General features: G+C 37.5%; 1 protein-coding gene across 1 annotated transcript in view; it reads right to left on the reverse strand.

Annotated features, from left to right (window-relative positions):
- Positions 1 to 26,630, reverse strand: part of ADAMTS3 (ADAM metallopeptidase with thrombospondin type 1 motif 3) — a 270,429-nt gene that overhangs the window by 46,348 nt on the left and 197,451 nt on the right. The window contains 1 exon segment of the mRNA XM_047799019.1: positions 23,674 to 23,873. Coding sequence (XP_047654975.1) covers positions 23,674 to 23,873 — 200 coding nt within the window.

Here is a 26,630-nt window from a genome sequence, read left to right on the forward strand (position 1 = left end):
AACCTGCTATGTAGCACTGAGAACTGTCTAGTCACCTATGATGAAGCATGATAATGGGAGAAAAAAGAATGTATACATGTATGTGTAACTGGGTCACCATGCTGTACAGTAAAAAAAAAAAAAAATTGTATTGGGGAAATAACAATAAAAAAAAAAATTAGGAGTTCCCATCATGTTTCAGTGGTTAACAAATCTGACTAGGAACCATTAGGTTGTAGGTTTGATCCCTGGCCTTGCTCAGTGGGTTAAGGATCCAGTGTTGCCATGAGCTGTGGTGTAGGTTACAGATGCGGCTCAGATCCCATGTTGCTGTGGCTCTGGGATCCCATGTAGGCCAAAAGCTACAGGTCCAATTAGACCCCTAGCCTGGGAACCTCTATATGCTGTGGGTGTGGCCCTAGAAAAGACAAAAAAGTAAAAAATTAAAAAAAAAATCTCAAATTAAGTGTTTCAGGAATCTAATGGATCTACATATAACACTTTAAAATATCAAGGCTTTAAATGTAGACTAAAGGTACACTTACTGAATTTGTAGATGTAACAAAAAAAGGGAGTACAGCTAAGATGGAGGTAAAAGATCTAGGGAAGCTAGTATATAGCTAGTATAAAGATGACAAAGTGTGGTTTAACAAGAAAAGATTTAGGGTCTTTTTGAGTGGAAAAATATGGATATACACACACACATAGATTTACAAATACATACACACACATACAATAGTAAGACCCAATTTAATACCTAATCAGGATTAGCCAATGAGTGAAAAAGAATCTGCAATTCACTCCTGCATTGCACAGGCATGCAGGCTGGTAGCTCATGTGCAAGTTGTCCCACCATAGACCAGAGGACACCTGAAGTATTGCGTTGAAGTTGTCCGTTCTGTCTTACGAAAGAAGTGCCTACAAATAGGAATGTATCCCGAGCCCCCTCTAAGCAAAGAGAAAGGAGTCTGGAAAATACGTCACATAAAGAATGGTGGGACAGATCTAGTGGCTAAGTCTGACACTAGCCACTAAGAGTCTCATGACATCTTGGTTCAACCACTCATTGCTTGTGGGGCCTTTATCTTTCTAAGCTTCAATCAAATGGATATAATAATGCTACCTCATAAGGTTGGGGTAAGAATTGAAAGATTCAATTTATTCACACAGTTGCTCAAAAAATTTAAGAACAAGAAGGGCAGAGGGACCTTAAAGCACATTAGAGTGTGGGAAGCAGAAAATAAAACCTAGAAATAAGATTTAATAGCCACCATATGGAAGGTGGCTCAATTTATTTTGCATATCTAGACCAAATAAAACCCAAACCCATGGGTTCATGCCATTAAAGGGGGAGATTTAAGATTGATATGAGGAAAAGCTGAATGCTGGCCAAAAAAAAAAAGAGCTGTGATTTCTCATGACCTTTCTGCTCATGGGCAGATTCTCTTCTCTTACTCCACACCTCATGCCTAATTGAAGACTGAATCCCCCTTCATTTCTGGATTAATTATCTGATAAGAAATCTCTGAGATCTTAGTTCCAATATAAGCACAAGTCTGAAGCCAGGCCTGTCACTAACACATTCATCCAAAGAGACTCATGGACCTTCCAAGACACTTCTCGTAAGGCAGCTGTTTTAAATTAGCAACACGGCTTCACACACAAGGTTAGAACACAGATTTAGGTGAATGTATTGAGATGTAAATACATTTAATGTTTAAAAAAAAAACCCTTTGAAATCAATGATAGTATGTGCACATAACAGGGGAACAATAAATTTTTAAACTAAAGAAAATAGCTAGATGACAAGAAGTGCATTAGTTTCTGGAGAAGAGGTGATGAAGGGAAAAGAGGCCCTTACAGCCACTGCAGAGCAGCAGTGACAACCACATTTTAAGTGTTAATAGGAAACACACGTATCAGAAAACTATCAGAATCATAAAATAAATGAAAGGTGGCAATCATAACAAATAGCTTGTGATATCTGAGTTAGTATAATGTACATATCATCACCCTAAATTAGTCAGTTCATTGCTTTTGGTAAACTTTAAAATCAGCAGACTGCCCAGAAAGTACGATGGATAAAAACTAATGTTCTTAATGGCGACACTGCATTATAAAATGATGGACTAGAAGGACATTTTTTTAAAAGCCACATTTACCATTCACCAAAAGAAAAGTAGTATTTAACAAAGATACCTGTTATGCTAGGCTAGTTAGATATCAGGGTGCTCCAGCGTAAATCACAATCAGTTATGGAATTTTCCAAGTTGGCACACATTTGTGAAACTGTCTCAGAGTATAACTAAATTACTCTGGGCAGAAATAATCAACTAAAAGGCAATAATATTTGTAAATAGCAGAAAATATTCTTTCAATGTGGCAAATCAACAAATATTTAGGTGTCTGTATTGTGCAGATCAATGAATATCATTTACTATTTTGCTTTTCAAGGTTTAAAAAGTTGCTTCCTTATTCACTTCTAAAGTGTACTTAATAAGTTAGGTGCTTGTCATCTTGCCAGGCCTCATTAATAACAGGATGCAATGTTTTTATGCTCTGAGACACACAGGATACGATAAGAGTTGGAGAAATAATCTGCACCACAGGATTAGACAGAGTCAAAGACCTGGACTCTGGCCTCACTTATGCCTCCTATAAACTATGTGACCTTGGGTAGGTCACTTAATCCCTCCAAGCCTCTGTTTTGTCACTGGCAAATGATAGTCAGCCTCCCTCTGCCTGCTTCACGCAAATCAAGCAAGATGCCACACGACTGCCCTCAGGAAAAGATAAAGCATTTTAGGACACTTCCGCCTATCCACACACAAAATTTTAAAGTTTATGGATGTATTTTTACAATCTACCTGAAAAGAGTAAACAAAAACAAAAGCAAACAAAAAAACACACCGCCCCCATCTTAGTTTTCACTGAAAAGGACTCAAAGACTCTTATACTGTAAATTTGTTTACTCTTAATGGAATCAGAGATGTAGTTTAAATTATAAACAAACAAACAAACCAAAAAACTGAGTCAAGTTGTTTAAGACAATCTTTTCCAAAAATACTCTCTAACCACTGTACCAAAGTTCCTTCCAGCAGATGGCAGCATGTACGTTTTAGAGGCAGGTGAAGGACAGGCTGCTTTACACACCTGAATGTACGTATAAGTTATTAGGTCTGCCTTTTTTTATATCTACACATAAGTAAAATAACTTCCTTAAAATTAAGAATGTTAAAACAGTCTAACCCAAGGAAAACACTGAGTCACTGGATACCTAAAAGCAAAGAAAAATACTGAAGATATCTTTATTTAAATTACTTTTCAGTATCGACTGATTCAAACATTTACATAAGAGACATAAAGCAACTCAAACAGTCTGTGTATATAAATGAATCACAAATTTTAACAATCAATAAATGATATACTGGAGGAACTAAAAGCATATCATACTGAACTAACCATATGAATCCCTTGAGATGGACGGAAATAATACTTGTTAAGAGAGCATTTTTACAACAGTAAGTGACAAGGGGAGCAGCTTTTTCATCAGTAACAAAGTTATCAACAACAAAGAAAACAGCATTACAAGGATCCTTCCAGGTTCCAGACACCGTTCTAAATACCGTACCTACATAAATGCAAGTACTCCTTGCAATAGCTTTAGATGTGCTGTCTCCATTTTACATCTAACAAAATCGAGGCCCAGAGAAGTTAGATACTTTGCCCACGGTCTCACGAGTACATAGACCAAAGGATGAACACCTAGGCAGTCTGGCTCCAGAGTCAGTAGTTTTTACTAACTTGCTACACTTCCACACGCCTGTAGACCACAGCACCATCACTCTGCACAACAGATCTGATTTTAGAATAATCAATAGTGATTCATGACCCCTGAGTTTAAGAAACTGATATGGAAGCCTATTGAGAAGGAGAACTTAAAAACCTCATTTCCTTTCCATAATTATCCTTCCTGTAAATTTTAAGGAGATGAGGAATGAGACTCAAAATTTACTCCCAATAAGGATTTTTTGATGGTCTATATAATCTAAAGATAAACTGGGAAAAAATAAAGAGAGCAGATCACCGGAAAAATTGAATAAGAAAAGATAGGGCTGAAATTTACAACCAGTGTTTTGGGTTGTAAGCAAAGCATTAAGCATAAACATTCTAAGAAATCATATATTCAACACTTTATAGTGCAAATTAAAGTCTGTCCATGCAAAACTGAATATCCTTTCACCGTGTCAGCCAATCAATCCATTGGTGCAAGGGTAGATTTTCTATGAGGTGTTCAGGGTTGAGCCCAGAGTATTTATTAAATTACCTGAAAGAAGGAGTAAACAGAGTATTAATTCAACTTTCAGATGACCTTAAATTGGAAGGGGCTGCCAATGATGTGAGGAGGGGAAAAAAAAGGTAAAAGCAAATCAAGTATTCCTTTCCTTGAAAGGAAAATTCCTTCCAGGTTTGTTCCCGGACAGGACAATTTCTCCCAGGACATTTCCCTGGCAGGACAATCTGACCTGCTTTGTCTATCTAGCTGATGAACAGCGTTGTCTGGCTTCAACAAAGCCCATTTTTCTTTCAGATGGATGGATGAGGTCTTGAGAGGCAGTGTAGCTCAATGGTTAAGGGCATCGGCTCCATAGCCAAACTCTTAGCTATGTGACCTTGGGAAGAGTATCTGTCTCTGTGCCTCAGTCTTCTCATCTGTAAAATGGGATAATTATACTATTGTCCTTACAGGATTGTTTAGAGGAATAAATGAGCTCATATGCGTATAGTGCATAGCGCTGCTTGGGCCTTGCAAATAGAAAAACAAGAATTATCAACCAAGATTAGCAACATTATTCACACAGAAGCAAATAAATAGTATCTATGCATGATTTTTTTTAAAAGAGACTTTTGGTTAATGGAAGACCAACAAATAAGGACAAGATAGCCTGAGTGATTTTGGCTGGACATGAAAGAACTCCACAATGGACTAGGAAAATATCTCACTCTATCCACAAGAACTCTTGTAGAGCTAAAGTCCTGACACATACCTGCCTGGATCCCCAGTCCTGTCCTCTATATTCTTTTTACTCAGAGGAGGTAGCTGTTTCCTAACCTGTCAACTCCTCTTCCCTCATCTCCAAACTCAGACCAATAATAACCACTTTTTAAAAATTGAAGTGTAGCTGATGTACAATGCTGTATTAGTTTCATATGTATAGTAAAGTGATTCAGTTATATTATTTTTTAGATTCTTTTCCATTATAGGTTATGACAAGATATCGAATATGGGTCCCTTGTTACACAGTAGGTCCTTGTTGCTTATCTATTTGATATAGAGTTAGCGTGTGTATGTTAATCCAAAACTCCTAATTTATCCTTCTCCCAATAACTACTTTTTATGAACAGTCTTATCCAATATTTACTGAACTGAATTGTACCAACTGTCCTGCAGAGGTGAACTGAATAATAAATGTGTTTGGGTCTCTGTTCTTATCATGAATGTATTCTAATAGGTAAACTTGGCTGTAAAGATATGGACAAAATAAACACAAAAAGATTCGTAGACAAGGTCACTTCATGGGAATAGGTGCTGTGAAGAAAATAAATCTGAGTGATGAGACAGGGGACATGAGGAAGAGGAAGAAGCTGAGACTGGGGTGGGGGTGGTTGGAGGAGCCGGGAGACCTGTGGACAAGAAGGAATGTGCCTATCTGGGGAACAAGCGATCCGGGCAAAGGAACAAGTGGATACAAAAGCTCAACCTCTGTTATCATGAAAGCCCAAACCCTACAGAAGAGACATCTTTATCACTTTAAAAAGAGACCAAGACCCAAAGAAGTTATATAATTTTTCCCCCTCATATGATGAGCACAGCCAAAATTCAAGTAGGTCTATGTGACGCCAATGCTAGTTCTGTTCACAAACACCTTGCCCATCTTTTTCTTCCCATCATAATGGAAATTCTAAGTCTCTACTTCCTTCTGAGATTCTTCCCTATCAAAGATATTTGCTCCCAACACTCAGCTCCATTTCCCATATTCAATCACACGCTTCCTTGGAGTTTCCCTTCCTCTTTTACTAATATTCTCAGTTTTCCTTCATCATGACAAAAAAAGCCACCTACAATATTTTGTAGCATTTAGTACTGTTTACCACTATGTTCGTCAATGACACCATTCAAGTTCTTTAGCAATGTTAGCTCTGTTTCCTCAGTCTAGCCCCCCCACATCAGTGAGTCCTGAGTTCTGCTTTTGATCTTCTTCTCTCATATAATTTCCCTGCGATATTTCACCCACTGTTGTTTATTCAAACAATATCTATACGCTGATGGATTCCAAATATCTCACACTGATTCACCTCTCATGTTCCAGAGTCATCTGTTCAACCCCAGAAAGAGGTCTATCTATTTGGAATATCTATATTTTTTCCAAGTACATTTGTCTTCTCCTGAAAATCTGTTCTTCTCTCTGAATATTCTATCACAGTTAAAGATGAAATTATCCTTGATTCCTTCCTCCTGTTGAAGAACTACGGTCAATCTATTCTCGGGTCCTGTGGACATCTTTCACACCTATCCATTCCTGTAGCTCTGTACGTGTCCTGTTCAGTTGGACTGCTGTAAAAACCTGTTAAAACATTTGCAAATGTTTTCATTTGGGTATTCTGGGCCCATTTCAGGAGTTCTCCAGATGGACAGATGATCAGGGTCAGATGGTTGTTTTCAAGAAGCATGAGTCTGCCCATTCATGTTAATTATGCTTTTACTTTCTTTAAGCCACAGAGGAGCTCTGGGTGAATCCAGAATAGGCAATTTAGCCATAAAACCTTGCAAACTCTTCCAGAGTTTGGAACAGTGGACCTGTACCAAAAGCTCAGGTAGAATTGATTTCTTTCTTCAAGAATGAGAAAGATGATTGGCTCAGCAAGCTAAAAAGCTTTTCTATGTTTTAGGACCTTGGGAAAAATAAAGGCTGGAATAAGCCCAGGAAAAAAGGTTTTTATTGATTTTTCAGTTAAAATCAAAGGGACCTCTGAAGTAGCAACACTGTGGCAATCAGAGGATATTAATTCAACCTGTGGTATAGGGCCTCTTTTCCAGAACGACAGGTCCAGGATATTCCAGGGAAGGTGGACATGTTTATACAAGGGGCAGCTGAATTGACATGTGCTTGCTCCAGTCTGTCTCTGTGACCTGGTGTGTTCACTGCACACTTGGGATATTAAGACAGTTTACTGAGGCAGGGAAGGGTGGTATGAACCACAAGGAGTTTGAAACCAGATATTCTATAGTTTTCCCCCAAATTCTGGCACTTAGACACCACGTGTCTATATTCATAGCCCAGTGTCTTACAGAGTCTCTTCCTCCAAATCATTCTCATATACCCAGAATCTTTTTTTAAAAAAACACAGATTGATCTTTAAAAACACTTTAGGCCTCTTCGCTAGCAAGGTGAAATTTAAACTCTTTAGGATGGCACATATATTTTTCTAAAGGTAGCCCCAGACACTTTACCCAGCCTGTCATCTTTCCTAAATACTCTTCAATTTCATGTACAGACAAACTTCCAGGGGCTCTGAAAACATCATGGGCTACCATTTTTACCATCCTTTTAGTTATTCATTTTTGGCCCATCCTGGCACATGTGGAAGTTTCCAGGCCAGGAATCGAACTCGTGCCACAGCAGTGACAATGCCAAATCCTTAACTGCTAGGCTACCAAGGAATTCCAGAATCATTTCATAATCTGTTCCCCATTTTCCAAGACCCATGTTCTCTTTTTCTAGCCAGCAAATGCTAATTTATTCTCCAAAGGCCAACTCAAATGATACATCCTCTACAAAGATTCCATTTGCCAATGGCATTATTTGCCAAACCACATCCCCTCCTTTTCAATTAATGTTTACACAGTACTTTGTGGTTTAATCTTTTGGAGAAACTATCACACTTTATTCTTATTTCTTGATTTCTTTATTTCACCTGCTAGAATTAGCTTCTTGTGGAAAGGAGCTAAATTTTATTAATTTTTGCCTCCCTAGAATCTAACAGGACTTGGTCATGGGAGGGTATGTATGTATGCTAGATGTATGTATGCCTAGAGGGCTGATATGAATTCAAATGCAAAAAATGGATTAAAGGTAATAATGCCAAATAGAAAATTACTACATGATTTTCTAAAGTTGCCTCAAGATGTATGTACATTCCCCAAATAATCTGCCTTGCACTTACATTCAACATGTTCAGAAACACTAGTTAAGAAATCAAAAGCAGTGTAGAAATTGAATCATCAAGTAACCCAAAACCACATTTATTTGCTAACCCTTGAATAAGACCATTAATGCTCTGTTAGGAGCACAGTACTTCTGTGAAGTGTGTATTTTCTTGTAAAAGTACTAGGTAATGTCATGTTAGATAAAACATCTATGAGTTATTATGTCCATTTATGTTAATTATGCTTTTAGATAATGCACCTATGAGTTATTAGTTCATCATCTAGATAATACATTTATGAGTTATTAGTTCATTGTCTATTACTGATGGCCAATTTCAGTATATGAAAAAAATCAGTGAATTCTCTTTTAGTTATTAATGATTACTTGGAAGTACAAGGTTTTTTTTTCATACTAGGAGCTATCCTTTTAAATGAATTGTTTTCTTTTCTTTGGATACAGCCTGATATTAAGGCATAGACTCAATTCTCTACAGGGCACTGAAAATTTCAATAGACACAATAGAGCCAGATCACTAGATCTTAGCAAATGACAAGAATATCTGTCTCAGCCAAGGGCTGGTGACAGGGAACATCTGGCATGTTGAAAGAAAACAACCCACCTCCTTACCTGCAGAATCTGCTTCATCACCCTGTTAGAGAGAATCTTAAACTAGATTGCTAGCTAATTTGATACAGTAAGACAAGTAATTGAATTCTTAACTTGGTATTCTAACAAGGTACAGGAACAGGTAAAGAAGAGGCATCAGAGTTGTATTTGTCAAGGGATCTACCAAGCAACTTGGTAATAAGAGTCAGCAAAGCTCAGAGAGGAAGAGTACTAGGTTCTGAAGGCAGAAAGATCTATTGGGCTCAAGTCTTCGCTGTCTAACCCTGGGAAGGTCTCCTAGCGTCTCTAAATCTCAATCTCCTAATTTATAAACTAAGACTGAAAATGAACATAGTTCACAGTTTAGGAGTTTTATATAATTCTTGTGAAGTATTTAGCCCAGGACCAGGCACAGAGCAAAGGTTAAATGTTGGTTGGTAATAGTATAAAACACCACCCTCAACATTCTATCATTCTTTTGAATCTTGACCTGAAACTAGATGATATCAAACATCTTCAGTGATTTCACCATTAACCTTGATTCCCAACAACTTATTTTTTTCATAGACTACACCATCTGCATGAATGGCACCATGATCCAAGCCCCCAAAGGGTAAACAGGGTGCATTCCTCCCTTTCTCTCAGCCCCTGAACTGATTCACTGACAAAATACATTGATTCTTATTATTGCAATCATCATTGCCTAGTAAACCATCTCTTGCCTAGGCACCTACAATTGACTTCTAATTGATCTGTCTTCATTATCCCTAAACCTCTCTAATCCATTCTTTACCACACAAAAAGAGGCCTTCAATGGCTTTCCATTGATTTGCTTAAAAATGAATTAAGCGATTCAAATGATGCAACTGACGAGGCTTAATCTCTAAAATATACAAACAACTTATACAACTCAACAGCAAAAAAGCCAACAACCCAATGGAAAAATGGGCAAAAGACCTGAGTAGACATTTCTCCAAAGAAGATATACATATGGCCAACAAGCACATGAAAAAATGCTCAACATCCCTGATTATTAGAGAAATGAAAATCAAAACTACCATGAGATACTACCTCACACCAGTCAGAATGGTTATCATTAATAAGTCCACAAATAACAAGTGCTGGAGAGGTTGTGGAAAAAAGGGAACCCTCCTGCACTGTTGGTGAGAATGTAAGTTGGTACAACCACTATGGAAAACAGTATGGAGGTACCTTAGAAATCTATACATAGAACTACCATATGACCCAGCAATCCCACTCTTAGGCATCTATCTGGACAAAATTTTCCTTGAAAAAGACACATGCACCCACATGATCATTGTAGCTATATTCATAACAGCCAAGACATGGAAACAACCGAAATATCTATCAACAGACGATTGAATTAAGAAGATGTGGTATATATACACAATGGAATACTACTCAGCCATAAAAAAGAAAGACATAATGCCATTTGCAGCAACATGGATGGAACTAGAGAGTCTCATACTGAGTGAAGTAAGTCAGAAAGAGAAAGACAAATACCATATGATATCACTTATATCTGGAATCTAATATATGGCACAAATGAACCTTTCCACAGAAAAGAAAATCATGGACTTGGAGAATAGATCTGTGGTTGCCAAGGGGGAGGGGGAGGGAGTGGGATGGATCGGGAGCTTGGGGTTAATAGATACAGACTATTGCCTTTGGAATGGGTAAGCAATGACATCCTGCTGTGTAGCACCTGGAACTATATCTAGGCACTTATGATGGAGCATGATAATGTGAGAAAAAAATCTATACATGTATGTTTAACTGTGTCACCATGCTGTATAGAAAACTGACAGAACACTGTAAACCAGCTATAATGAAAAAAAAATTATAAAAAAAAAATAAATAAAGCTACTTAGAATTAAAAAAATGAATTCTGGGAAATCTACTCAATGCTCCGTGAAAACCTATGTGGGAATGGATATGTGTATATGTGTGGCTGAATCACTCTGCTAACACCAGAAATTAAAACAACATTGTATGTTTCTTTTTTTTGTTTTTTTGCTATTTCTTTGGGCCGCTCCCGCGGCATATGGAGGTTCCCCGGCTAGGGGTCTAATCGGAGCTGTAGCCATTGGCCTACGCCAGAGCCACAGCAATGCGGGATCCGAGCCGCGTCTGCAACCTACACCACAGCTCACGGCAACGCCGGATCCTTAACCCACTGAGCAAGGGCAGGGACCGAACCCGCAACCTCATGGTTCCTAGTCGGATTCGTTAACCACTGCGCCACTACAGGAACTCCTAAAACAACATTGTAAATCAACTATACTCCAATCAAGTTAAATTTAAAAAATGAATTCACTCTCCCATGAAAGGTGCTTGCCTTCTTCTCCAAACTCCAGCTGTCTCCTTGCATACTAGACTGAAGCCATATTGGTTTTCTTTTGGTAACTAATATACCTGCCCTTGTTCAATGACTGGCTCTTTCTTTTACTTTCAATCTCAATTCAACCATTACTTCTTGGCAGAACGCTTTCCTGGCCATCTCGTCTATGTGTAATCCCTATCACCTGTTTACTCTGTTATTCCCTTTCCAAGCAAACTGCTGGTTCCCTGTATGACTCTTATCATAACCAATAATGTGTTTATTCGATTTCCCCACCAGTCTGTAATCTGAGTATGGACAAGAAATGTCTTTTGTATTTCCCACTAAACATTTTATATACAGCATTAAAATATTTGTTAAAACACTAAATCAGTTCAAATTTTATTGGATTGTGCTATGTGGCAGACATTGTTTTGATTTGTAAATAAGAAGCTTAATAATGTATGGTCACTGCACTCAAGGAGCAAACGACCTATTAGAGAGCTGGTGCCAGGGAATTCACACATTTTATAATAAGAAGAGAATGGTTTGTGAAAGGTTCCCAGGAGCCGGTGGTTGATATGAAATATTAACAGAAAAGTTATCTCTTGGAATATTTTTTTCTGTCTCCTCTCTCTCTTCTCCTTCTGGCACCCCTATAATATGGATGTTGGTGTGTGTCACGTTGTCCCAGAGTTCTCTGAGGCTCTCTTCATTTCTTTTCAATCTTTTTCCTCTTTTCTGTTCCACATCCGTAATTTCCACTAATCTGTCCTCCATCTTGCTTATTCGTTCTTCTGCCTCCTGTATTCTGCTGTTAGCTGCTTCTAGTGAATTTTTTATTTCAGTTATTGTGTTTTGCATCTCTTCTTAAGTTTTATATCTTGTATCTCTTTGCTTGTAAAATGGAGATGCAAGGGGAAGAAGGAACAGTGGGAAGAAAGTTATTTTGGAGAGACCAAAGGACAAAGGTATGAAGTGGATTTTGACTATCATGATGTCTACTACCCATTGCCTTGGTTTTGAACAAAACAGAAATTGTGAAAACATGAGGTTTTCTGAAGTCAATGTATCTTGTTTCTTCCCACCAAAAAGCTGTAACTAATATAGTTTAGAATATGTGTGATGTTACTTCCTCATCTGTAAAGTGAAGGGATTATAATAATATGCTTCTTATGGTTCTTTTAAATGGGGAATTCCATGATTCTTGTTTTTTCTTTTATATTATAAGCTTCTCGAGGGCAGGGATCATGGTACGGAAGGTTTAATAAATGTTTAATGAATAGATTCCCTTTTACACAAAAAAATATTCATGTGATATTTTGCCTACTAGTCCCAATATATGTACCTTTCCAATTCTATACCAATTTGTTAATGACTGTAAAAATCAACACAGGATCTACTTTTTGGATTGCTTTTGGAAGCAGGACAGGTAGGTTAATTTTAGTCAACCTTGGAACATTAATACGTCTTTATTAATACCTTTCCTTTATCCTGACACAGATGGATGTATTAAACAGGAAAGCATTGCAAGAGACAGAGAAAGGATAGCAACAAGATAGTGATGCCTTCAACATTCATTACCAAATTGTGTATAAGTGAATATGTGGAGAAAGAAAAACACCAATGATTCATAAAGCTGAGACATATGATGGTAACTACCAGTTAGGTGTTGTGGCTGAGAGAAATTCTAGCTTCCAGAAGGACTAGAGTAGATGGAACGTACATCTTTTATGTCCTTTTAATTGACTTTCACTTAATAATTTGGTAAACAACCAGTTCCAAGAATAATAAAAAAAAAATGGCATTATCCTATAGCAACAGCTTGTACTTCTTTCAAATTAAACCAACATTTAGAAGAGATGCCTTCATTTCATCACCTTTACCAAGTTCTGTTTCCTGGTCTTAACCTGACAGGAATTTCTTTATAGTCTCCCAATGTCTTAAACATAGTAAATATCCATCCCATACATCTCTACTGCTGGCTCAACAACTATTTCTTAAACATAACAAAGAGAAGAAACTCTCTGGGGAGTTGTATAATTGCTGTCTTCATTTACTTATTTTGCATTAATTTCCTTCATACGACCTATACATAGCCAACTCAAATGCATGCTATGCATGTGTTTGGAGTTTTGAATATTCAACTCTCTGCTTGGTCTAGAATTCCCTGTCATCCACCTTCCAAGATCTAACTTCTAACTAACATTCAAAGCCTAGTTCAGACATGCTTCTTCCTCAGATCCTTCCTCATTCCTCTACTTCAAAGACATCTCAAATACTCTCTCCCTTGGCACTGAAACCTGTACTTGCTTTCAGCCAATTAGCATTTTTGAGACTGCATTATACATATTAATTTACAAACCTAATTCCCCCTAGTAAAGTGTATCCCCAAGGGGGAAAAACATCTCTATCACTTGAGAAGGTTTCTGGTTTGAATAAGTGGGTGCTGAGGAGAATCATTTATGAAGGGGGAAGGACAGAAAGGTAAGACCCAGTTTGTTTGCTCTAAACTCTGAAGGTATCTGGAAGAAAAGTATGCTAAAACAAAAAAATGTAACTTTTAAAAAACCCCCATCAAACTATTACCCTTAAAACATATCTTATTATATGTCGGTTATACTATAATAAAGCTAATGTTTAAGAGTAATGGTTTTCAACATTTTAATATTGATCTTATTTACCATTATGGCATATTCACTGCATATTTTCTCATGTGTGGTCAGCAGAAATACATTAACTCCCTCTCTCTGGCAACCTGTTCCTACTTATAACTGAAGTTCACTTTAAATTATAAAAGATCACTTTATATTCTTGCCTTTAAAAGTTAAAAACACTGAGTTCCCATCGTGGCTCAACGAAAACAAATCTGACTAGCATCCATGAGGACTCACGTTCAATTCTTGGTCTCGCTTGGTGGGTTAAGGGTCCGGCGTTGCCGTGAGCTGTGGTGTAGGCTGGCAGCTACAGCTCCAATTCGACCCCTAGCCTGGGATCCTCCATATGCCGCTGGTGTGGCCCTAAAAAGACAAAATAAATAAATAAATAAAAGTTAAAACCACAATATATGAAACAAGGGAAAACATCAAATCAGGGATTCTTTTAATGTATTTATTTTTATCTTTAACTTCATTCTGAAATAATGTCAGACTTTAAAAAAGGGTGCAAATATAGAACAAAGAATTTCCATATACCCTTCACTAAGGTCTCCAAATGCTAACATTATTCATAACCACAGTACACAGTACAAATTTAGAAAATTAATATTAATGTGGTACAATTAATCTAAAGACCCACTCAAAATTTTGTTAAATATCCTATTAACATCCTTGTGTTAGCCCATGATCTAATCTACGGCATTCAGTTGCCACATCTCCTTAGTGTTTATAATCTGGGACAGTTTCTCAGCTTTTCTTTTTCTTTCATGACCCTGATTGTGTGTATTTATTTATTTATTTATTTAGGTTGCACCCATGGCATGTGGAAGGTCCCAGGTTTCAGGGATCAAACCCACGTCACAGCAGTGACCCAAGTCACTGCCGGATACTTAACCTACTGAGCCACAAGGGAACTCCAATCCTGAGAGTTTTGAAGAGTGGTGGTCACTTATTTTGTAGAATGTCCCTCAATCTGAGTTAGTCTGATGACTCCTTACAATTCCATTCGGGTGAGGAGTTTTTAGCAGTTACTACCGCAAAAGTGATGCTGTGCGCTTCCAGAGCCCTCTACCAGGAGGCACAGGATGTGATTCATCAGGGGTAAGAAAACTTTGACCCCATACTTAAGACGCTGTCTGCCAGGTTTCATGGTTTCACTTTTAAAGCTATTCATTTTCCCTTTGAGATGATTAAGTCCTTTGTGAGGAGATTCTTTGAGAGGATATATCCTGTTTCTCATTACATTTTTATCCACTAGTTTGGTCTTCCCGTGATGAAACTTGCCTGCAAAAATTATTACAGTAGTGTTTGGCAATTAGCATTTAAAAAAATTTTTTCATTGCTGCTACATTTATTAACTGAAATTCTACTATAAGGAAGAATTGTCCCCCATTTTCTTAGTCAAATATTTATTACTTTATATTAGTTAATAATTTACATAGTTAATTATTTATGTTAGTATAACTCACAAGAATTTCTTTTATTGCATGTATTATAACTTATTACTATCATTTTTTTGGCTCATATTATCTCAGACTCAGCAATTGGGAGCTACTTTAAGTTAGGTCTACAATAGGTCGTTAACCTGGATGAGTTCCAAATGGGCTTTGTTTTTTTTCTGAAAGGGCATGTGCTATTTTATACATGAGTATATTTTTCACGGTTTGCCTCAAATTCATAAATAAATCCATGACTTTAAAAAAGTTCTAAATCATTGTTCTTTTTTTTTTTTTTGTCTTTTCAGGGCTGCACCAGCAGTATACGGAGGTTCCCAGGCTAGGGACTGAATCAGAGCTGTAGCTGCCAGCCTACACCACAGCTCACGGCAATGCCAGATCCTTAACCCACTAAGTGAGGCCAGGGCTCGAACCTACATCCTCATGGATGCTAGTTAGATTCATTTGCACTGAGCCATGACAGGAACTCCTAAACCATTGTTCTCATCTACGATACCTACATTCTGACTCCCATATTGTTTTGATTAATTGGAGTTTTGAGGTTTGAGCTGATAATTATGGACCAGGTGAGAAAATTTAAAAAAGGTCAGCAGCACAGTCCTCATTCCTGCACAGCACTAGGTGCTACACATTAGTTCACATTATTGCCTATATTTTTGAGTGGCTCATCTAAAGAATTAAACGGGAGCCAGAGGCAAAATCAGTGTGGCCCTGAGTTAACTGACTTGACTCTAGGTAAGGAACCTAACAACAGCCTCAAGCTTTGCATCTTCAAAAAGGAGATGTTAGGAAAGTACACTTCTATTGTCTCCTCCTGAGAAATAAGGTGTGATATGATTCTACCTAGGACATATCCATGGTAACTTTTCCCTAAATGACCTCTGGCAGAGAGAATAAAAGGCTGAAAAGACAAACATACTAGAAAACAAAGACTTCTATTAAAATAAATCACACAAAACTGTTTTTTTATAAGGAGCTTCATGAACGAATCTTGCTTGCATTACAGAACACTAGATTTTAACAGTGAAAATTTTATGTGATAGAATCAGCCTTTGAAATTCTATTTTCTTTTGTTCTTGACCATTAAATGGCCTTCCACTTTGCCTTTTATCATTGTATTTCAAGGCTATCTTAAAATTCTTTAGGGTATTTCCTCCTTTACCTTCAGAATATTGCCAGGAACTCTTTATTTCAATCATACATCAAGAGAGGAAAGATCTGGTACCTATTCCTTCCATTTTCACTGGTTTTCCTCTCAGCAAGGTTTATATGTTCCCTGCAGCAGTTAAGACATATCCCTTAGAAAATAAACAGTGAAAGGACACTAAAGCCCCTAAGGCACTAATTAGCAAGTCAAAGAACTTAAAAAACCTATATTCAGCTCAAGAAAAAGTTCTTCCCAGCCTAGCATACTCAGAGTTCAATAAGTTGAGCCTCATGATAGCTGATTATAGCAAATTTCTGCCAACAGTGTTTGAATATCAAGACACAAAGAAAAACTGTTGAGGAATTTCCGGAAGGCTCCAATGACTTAGTTTTCATTCTAAGAAATTTCACTTCTATTTCTTTATTTTCAAAAAATTCCCCCCCCCTCAATTCTCACCCTTTATTGTCCTACTGTGATTTTTTTAAATTTTTAATTTTCTTTTTTTGTCTTTTTGTCTTTTCAGGGCCGCACCTGAGGCATATGGAGGTTCCCGGGCTAGGGGACCAATTGGAGTTGTAGCCGCCGACCTATGCCACAGCAACATAGGATCTGAGCCACGTCTGCGACCTACACCACAGCTCACATCAATGCTGATCCTTAACCCATTGAGTGAGGCCAGGGATCAAACACGTGTCCTCATGGATGCTAGCCGGGTTCAGTTAACCACTGAGCCATGACGGGAACTCCCTACTGGGATTTTTAACTACAGGTGTTTGTCAAAATTACCCATTGTGCTTAAAAACAATAACTCTTAGGCCTGTATCCCAAACAGTCCTAATTCAGTAGCTTTTGCTTGATTCAGTGCTTTTTCTTTGCAGTTCATGATTCATCAGACCGGACCACTTTTTCTCCAGTTTTTTTGCCTGGTTCTCTTTCTCACATAATTTCTATATCTCTGTCTACATGATATCTCAGAGATGCTTTTCCTGACTTCCTATTTAAAACAGTCTCTCTTCCTCTCTTCTTAACAGTATCCCTTTACTCTTACCTACTTTTCTTCTTGGCTGTTACTACTACTAAAAATTACATATTGATTTCTTTTGACTATTATTGGTCCCCTCTTCCAAGCACCAAGAGGGCAGAGAATTTCTATCGTGTTCATTGGAATATTCCCTATGTCTAAGATAGGTCTTGCCCAGAGCAGGCAATGAATCAACACTGTAGAAGGAAAAATGCTGCATAGCTAACAACCACTGTCCTAGGAAGTCAGCAATGTTACAAAATACCAAAACTAAAATTTCTCCATATAACAAGATATGACATGCGATCCTAAAAAAGGTTTACTATACATCATGTATCTTTTATTTGAAATATTCAAAGCTTCTCAAGAATCTAAGAATGGGCATTAGTCATGCTGCTTTAAAATATATTTGTATGTTTGCTTTTCTTTCTAGGTGAGGCTGGGAAAAACTTCGAGATCTGCAAAAGAGGAAGAGTTAAAAATGAAAGAAGACAGAAGGCAATGGATGATTCTCGTCTTCCCTGATTCACAAAGGAGCTGGGTGGGCGGGTGGAGGGTATCCCTCTATTCTTAAGGAGTCATGTCAAGATCATCAGACTTGTTCTCTTGACCCTTGAACTTTCAGAGAAAAGTGCTAACTTAATAAGCTGTCTTTCCAGCCCAAACCCCCAGATTTGCAGGGCAAATCACCTAAAGAGCTCTATCACATTTGTATGCACAGTTATCACTATCATTAGGCAACATGGCCCTAAAATAGACGTGCCAGCTGATATGGCTAATTCAAAATAGGAGATAAACCAAAGCTACTTAACATTACTCTAGACATAAGATATATTGTGTTTTAAGTGTTATTCTTGGTTACATGTAAACTATGATTAATCTGAATTAAAATTAAATATAACTTGACTTTTCTAAACAAGTTTCACCTCCTAATAACCTAATCTCCTCCTCTTCCTTCTAAAGCAGAAGCAATAATTTATTTTCAGTTTCCATGGGTCAGGAATTTGGGAGCTGCTTGGCTGGATGTCTAGTTTGGTTTTTCTCTTAAAGTCAGTCAGATGTCAGCTGGGGTTATTCAATTGAAGGCCTGACTGGGGTCAAAAAAAATATAAGGATTCTGCTTTTAAGGTGGTTTACTTCTACAGATGGCAAGATGATGCTGGCTTTTGGCCAGAGGTCTCAGTTTTTCTTTACCTGAGACTCTCCACTGAGCTGCTTGAGTGTCCTTACAGCATGGCGGTTGCTTTTCCCCAAGACCTTTTTCTGCCCTAAACACTGGGGTAGAGGTTTTTTATTCTACTCTCCCACCAGATGCAACTGGTCTTTGTCTGCGCCCTGGACACAACAGGCTTTGTTACACCTCATCCAGTAGGGTGAGACTTACTTTTCGGAGAAAATGGTCCCAGGAAGGGAATAGGGCTTTGCACCTGCCTCCGAACTCCTGATTATTCTTAACAATGAAACCAGCTCAGAGAGCTCTGCTTTCTTTTCTCTCCATATTTTGATCTAGGCTCATCAGTGGCAAAAAGCAACAGAGTTCATGAGATTAAGGGCTGAAATGGTACCTCATCCTAGGCTCTATACATCACCCTCAGCAAATCCCTTGGTGATTCTAGGAAAACCAGGGGCATCAAATGGGGGTGGAAGGTTGTATTCTTTGTTTAGATCTTCCACAAAACTGTTGTTTTGTTTTGGGACAGCCCTCTGCTTGTGAATGACTCATGGTAGATACTTGCAAACCTGTGTCTTCCATCACATCACATGATGAGCCTTCTGTTTCCCTTTCTAGTTGATTTTGGGGTGGGGAAGCAAATTGTTGGAAGACCTTTGAGTTCTTTAGAGCAAATGTCAACTGTCCATCTTCTAAGCATCTTTTCAGTTCTATCCATGCCAGGTTCACACTCTACCTTCTTTTTTGGAATTCTCCTGAGCATAAAAGACCACTATCTCCATCTTACTAGTGAGGAAACTAAGGCATTGAGAAGCTGCTACTTGCACAAGGCCTCTTACCTTATGGACACCGGGGGCAGGCTTGGACCAAAGACTACCTTGCCTTTACACGTAGGTGGTAGTTTACTCATACATCTTGTTTTTTATTTATTTTGATAAAGGATACAACTCAGGAACAGCCAAATGGAACAGATGCAGGAGGCAAGGGCTAGGGAGAGGAGTAGAGCTTCAATGCTCTTTCTAAGCCTCCACCCTCCCAGCATTGTGATGTGTTCACCAATATGGAAGCTCCATCCTGTCTTTTTTTAATGACTACCATCACTGCATCATCATTATGTGTTTTATAATTTCAAATAATTTACCTCAATTTCATTAACATTTTTAAGTCACTTTTCTCTCTAGGGAAAAAAAAAAAGGTAATGATAATTCCCATGTTGCAAGATACTTGAAAAAAATGACACCTAATAAATGCTAATTTTCTTCTAAAACATTGCTTTCCTTCTATTGTTATGCTGAGTAAAGCCTTCATTTGTCATTTATATACTCTTATTTCAAGTCCAAAGTTTCTGCCTCTCAAGATTGTTCTTAATTGACCTCTATGCTATTTATACGCATTTGTTCATTTATCCATTCTCTCATTAAACAGGTATTTACCATTTACTAATTTAAGAACACTTTTCAACATAAGAAGGTATGAAATGAATATGACCTTTCTTCTAAAAAAGAAGTTCAGTTTAAATTTAAGAGACAACTGTGAAGCAAATCACTGGGACCTAAAAGTACTCCCTTGGTTCAGGAACTGCGTGGCAAGTATCAGCTGGGTTTTGATATTTGACTACTAGGTAAACTGAAAGAAGAGTATATTTCCTGATTGGTTAACTTAGGTCAAGATGCCCAAATGAGATGAAAGGAAACTGGTCTTTCCTCTGTCACAGGGACATGTTTCTCCCCGGATCAGTGCAAGGAAGTAGATAGACCTCTTGCTGTCAATTTGTTGGAAACTATGTGACATGTAAAGAAAGCATCTATCTATGTTTGTGTAGGGGTCAAGTCTGGTGATTCCTGGCTTTAGATAACCATAGGAAGTCATAAAACATGGCTAGCATAGGAGTTAATAATTATTCAGGGAGTTTGGGGATAGTAGATACAAACTATTACATTTAGAATGGATGAGAAATGAGGTCCTAGTGTACAGCACAGGTAACTATATCCAGTCTCTTGGGATAGAAAATGATGGAAGAAAATATAAGAAAAAGAATGTATATATATAATATGTACAGCACAGGTAACCATATCCGGTCTCTTGGAATAGAAAATGATAGAAGATAATATAAGGAAAAGAACATATATACACATATGTATATATATATATCCAGTTTCTTGGGATAGAAAATGATGGAAGATAAGAAAAAGAATGTGTACACACATATATATATAACTGGGTCACTTCACCATATGGCAGGAATTGGCACAATACTGTAAATCAATTATACTTTAACAAAAAAGTAAAAAAAAAATTTAAACACAGGGAAACTTTCCATTTTCCTTGGCTCCAAATCTCCATGAGGCAATTCCATTAGAATATCCTTATTGGTTTTCTTCATGTCTCCAACTCTTATTTAGCTTATAAATCTGAGACAGGGCATCCTCTGTCTGGATAATCCATATTGCTTTGTTGTGTAGGGCTTCTCTGGTGGTGCGGGATATTTACAAGCATCCCTGCATCTCCTGATAGTGGCAGTAGCATCCCCACCCAGTTATGACAACTAGAAATGTCCCCAATCATGGCTAAATGTCCCAGATGTCAGGGGCTGGGGAAAACTGCTGTCAGTGAGAAGTACTGATTTAGAATAAGAAAGACCTTTGTAGCTATAAATTTAAGTCATGTGCAATTCAGCTCTTATCAATAATAAAACTATTTATTCTGCATCTGTCTGTTTGCTGTGTCTATCTTTGAGCTGGTTCTGAACTTCAGAAGGAAAAGGGGAAGGTTATTTATTATTTCCTCAAAACCTCTACCTACACTGATTACTTCAGATGCAAGAAACAAGTTTTCAAAATATTTTCTCTTTTCTAGTTCCATTCTCTTATGGTTGGTTAACTTGAGAATAATTTCTAGTATTTCAGACAGAGACTCAGCCTATTACTTAACCTTTCTAATGGTCTTCAAAAGTCCTTTTTTTGATGATTATAATACTAAAAATGCAGGATTTTGTTCATCCTTTGACACTTAAACTTACTGTCTAGTGAATATACTATATATATTTCTACTTTCTTGTCAATATATTCTACCTTGAAAACTTTTACAATTTCATGTGCCCTTCAAAAAACAAAAGAAAACAAATAAAAAAAACAAACAGAAAAACAAATCCTTAAAGACGCAGTTTAACTCCCAGCTTCCTGATGAATTACAGAACTAGCGAATATCTTGTTCATTCTTTCAATTTCATAAATGCAGGCACTAAATCCCAGGAAGAGACATTATTTATCCAAGGTCACAAAGTCAGCCAGCAGCAGAACTAGAACCAAAGCCTCTGCCTCCTAAGTCCTAATTTAATACTCCAACACTTCACAACTTGGATGACTACTGCTCCTTCTAAAGGTTTACAGAATTTATAATACAGTATCTACCAATAGGTCTTAATAGAAGCATACCTCTTATGACTCATTTTGCATATTTCTACGTATTTCTTTTTGAGGTCTTGACTAAGTACTGTGAGGATAAGGACCAGAGGAAATCTCTGTTGCATTACTCCAAGAGCTTTCCGTAGTTCTGAGCACCAGTTAGGGGTCTAACAGGTCTATACTAATTGACTGCCACCACAGTACAAGGAGAAAGCAGCCAGGAGCACAATGAACGATGCAAGTAAAAATGGCATCTCCACAGGAATTTGTTTTCTGTGTGATAATTGCTCTTCATAATCAGAATTAGTGCCAATGAATAAATAAACATGTGTTTGAGTTTTTATGCTCATTTTCCACTTCAGAGAGACATGATATATGCAGAATTTTACACATTGGCATCTCAGCGAACAAAATATATATTTAATTACTGACTTAAATATTCAAATAAATAAAACCATGATTAATAAAATTGATAATTTTTCTTCTCCAGTATAACTGTTGGAAATCTAATCTTAACATAAAAAAAGAAGGTAAGATGACCAAAGAAATTACATTAAAAGTCAAAAGCTGAAAGAAAGAATAGGCTTAGGTAATACGTTTGTTGTATCAACATAATGTGTATTTGTATTTTCTAATTCTAGGATATAAAATATATAAAATAGAGTGCACTAGCTCAATGATCTTTTAGAAATAGATGATTTATGTATTACTTTCCCTCAACTGCTCTCTGCCAATTCACAAGGAATAAAAGAACACCAATTTGAGGATATTGACTGTATTTCTTCTGGATAAGAATAAGGCTCATAAAGAAGAAATAAAGAACATATTTAAAGAGTCCTTTATAACTGCAGTGCATCATTGTGCCAAGAGTTGACTGTGCTTGGTACCTATATCACCTTCAACTATGTAATGTTGAAAACTATCACTCTATTCAAAAGCTCTAATGACAAGCATCCACACAGAGTTATTAAGCCTACATAATTCCTCGTCATCCTTAGATGCAAATCAATCCTAAACAGAACTAGCTCATCCTTCATGGTCTTTGTCAAGTCAGATGGACAAAGTCCTGAGAGGATTTTTTGGTTTTTATTCTTTTATTTCTTCTATTCTTTTTACCGCCACACCTATGGCTTTTGGGAGTTCCCAGGCTGGGGATGAATCGGAGCTGCAGCTGCCGGCCTACACCACAGCCACAGCAACACCAGATCCGAGCCATGTCTGCATCCTACACTGAAGCTCATGGCAATGCTGGACACTTTGACCCACCGAGCAAGATCAAGGATTGAACCTGCATCCTCATAGATACTAGTCGGGTTCTTAACCCACTGAGCCACAGTGGGAACTCCTGAGAGTTTTGATTATCCACAGAACCAAAGGAAAAGAGTAATTCATGTTACAATTCCATTGCATTACAATTTTTTTACATTTATGATTTCTCTTAGATGACAATGAAGAACCAGTTGATCACCCAAAATGAAATCCTACTTAAGGCTTCCTTTATTTTTGCATTCTTGTATGCTAAAAATGTAGATCCATATTTGAACTAAATGAAGTTATGTCCACATTTTGGATGTGGTGCACAGTCCCAGCCAACCTCAGAGATGTTTCCAAAAGACCCTCTGATAACAGGAGAAGGGAACTAAAAAATTAAAAAGTCTCAAAGAGGGAGTCACTACTCACAATGTTCATGAGGGTTAGGAGGTAGTTTTGGACGTGCTCTTTGCCATGGAAACGGACCACAGAGTCATCCACTCCCAGCAGCACCTCGATGTTGTAATCATTTTCTCCCGCGTGCCTGCGGCGCCTCATGGTTTCATTCAGCTGCTGATCAACGCTGCTGTAAACAGTACCTAGATCATCAAGGCCTTCCAGATTCGACTCTATGAAGAAACAAAAGGAACCCAGGTGTTTCAGTTTCCCCAGTGGGCCTTCTAATGGCTTCTTACAAAAAAGGATCTTCTTGGGGGCCGATAATTATCATACATAGTCACCGAGATGCTGCTTTTCAGTTTGTTCCTTAAATTATGTGCATACGCATGGGATCAGATAGATCTCTCATACATTTGATACAGAAAAGCAATCAATACTGAGGGTAAAATAATACCACTGCACAGAAGGCAGTGCCACCAGCCAGACCAACTGCTCCATGAAGATAAGAGTACTTTTGTCTTCTTCCAGCTGTTTCCTTAATGCACAGAAAGTGGGGGCACAGAACATGTGCAGGTGAAGGAGTCATTAAATAAACAGAGACTATAAATTTAAAAATCTCAGGTTGATAAGCTTACAGTGGTTAACTTAAGTTACTTTCATCATGGAGTGTGGAATTTGTATCACATAAACTTAAACTGCTTCTTTTTCCAGTAGCTTTAACTTAAAAACCAAATTATATAGTGTGGCAACACAACAGCATTTAATGGTACGATGATCAGTCATCATATATTACTTTATTTCTTAGGAACATGGTTTTCTAGTGCATGATGCTAGGGAGACACTCTAGGCCTTCCACATTTGTACTGGCCATCATTTGAGTAGCAGGTCATTTTGACAGCTACGTATCTGAATCCATGAGAAAGCAAAGTAAGAAATCAGCCAGAAAATTACCTATATGTGAAACAATTTACTTTATGCTGTGGAAGGAATTTATTTTTTGAACTTTCCAAACAGATATACATATAGAGAAATATACAGATAACCAGATACATACATATCTCTAGATCATCTATCTATCTATCCTTCCATCCATCCATCCACCTGGAGAGAAAGAAACTGAGAGAAGCATTCTCAGGTTCTAATTATCTAGATGATCTGCCTTCAGATTACCATATTTTTGGCAAAGAAAATGTCTGGTGAACTGAAAAATAAAATATACGATTTGGATACTGAAATAAAAGATAATATTCAAAACTGCTCATACAGAACTGAAAGAATACTCATTTACATTTCAAAGATATAAAACCTGGAAAGGATTTTATTTTACACACTGCCTCGATGTCTAAAACAACCCATAATATATATAAAACAAGTTTGACAGAAGCAGTTCTGGCTCACGATCTATATGGAGGCTTATTTAATGCTGTACTGAGGTCTGCAAGCCATTTGAATCAGTGTCTGACATTAATGAATAGGCATTTTCCTCTCCACCTTTGTGGTTTTAGTAAAGTTGAGGGGGCAAAAAGTAAAGTCCCTTGGCCAAGAAGATTGGTGACCAAGGCCAAGCCACATGGGATTAGAAGTGGCAGAAGTACAGGTCTCACTCACACCCTTTCCACTTTTAAAAAATATGGAGAAACACTAGCACCTTCCCCTACAAGTATGGGCACAAGCTCTGAATATGACTTCTCAGGCTTGAAAGCTATACTGAATTCACTTTGACCCTAGAGCAAATGTTGGATCATTAGCTGGGCATTTTTTCCTCGTCAGGGAATCACATTGGCTCCACAATATGTAAATAATTCTCACCACCATCCACATCAAACAGAAAGCTTTCCTCAAAAGTTGTTTTTAAGAACTGTAAACCCACACTGAGGGTAAGAAACTGCACCTGCAAACAGCTTTACTATTCAACCTCAAGTCTCTTCACACACTTGAGAATGTGCAAGGTTGTGATAGCTAGTGTACAAATAGGAAATTCAAACATGAGCTCCCAGTTCTAAAAATGGTTCTTACTTGGCAGAACTGTCAGTGACAGTGTCCAATGGAAATAAACTAGCAATGTCATCATGTCATTAAGTCCGATGCATGAATGAAGAAGGCTGAATGCTTATTTCAGAAGGACAGCTCATTCTGGTCTAAGACACCTTTGCTTTGGCCTTTGCATCCTTCCTTAAATAGGTGGTTTTCTGGTTAAGAGAAGAGAATCTTTTTTTTTTTTTTTTTTCATTGCATGAGGAACTTGAGAAAGAGAAAGGAAGACTTTGTCTTTCAACCATTGCAAGGGAAGCTTTTCCTTTCAACCACTGCTTTTATCCAATCAAGAATACCTCTGTCTCTATTTCCTCCTGTGCTGTCCAATGTTCTTATCTACGACTCCTAAAGAGGGCAATGTCAAACATTTCAAAGAAACACTGTGGAATAACTCCTGGCACTTTTATTTATACATATCCCTATTAAGTACAAGTAGTTCAGAGGCTGTGAAATGTCCTCATTCATAATGAATTTTTCTTAGTATGCCTACTTTATAATATAGTGATCTTGAGATTTGTAACCTGATATACCTGGCTTCAAATCCTGGGAGTGTCACATCCAAGTAGGGTCATTTTACTTAAGATGCCTAACCTCTCTGAACTTCAGTTTTCCCATCTGTAAAATGGGATAATAATGCCTACTTTGCATAGTTGCTGTAATGATATGACTAGTGTTAAGATATAAGTGCTCAATAAATAGTATTTACGGCTATTACTACTGCTATGATGATGATTTCCCATTAAGAGAAGCTTTCCACACCTTTTAAAGCTTCTACATTTTATTTTATATATTACAAATCAAATGGCTATAGTTCTTTTTTAAAAGAGGTAGGAACAAATTTGGAATTTGGAAAGGAAAATCTGAACTTCTGGTAGCTTCAGAAAGAATGAGGGTAACAGTATCTCATGCCAAGCACAAAGTAGATAAAGCAGAGAAGAATCTAGAATGCTTAT

This window comes from Phacochoerus africanus, chromosome 10 (assembly GCF_016906955.1).
Source record: "Phacochoerus africanus isolate WHEZ1 chromosome 10, ROS_Pafr_v1, whole genome shotgun sequence".
In the NCBI taxonomy this organism is placed as follows: Eukaryota; Metazoa; Chordata; class Mammalia; order Artiodactyla; family Suidae; genus Phacochoerus; species Phacochoerus africanus.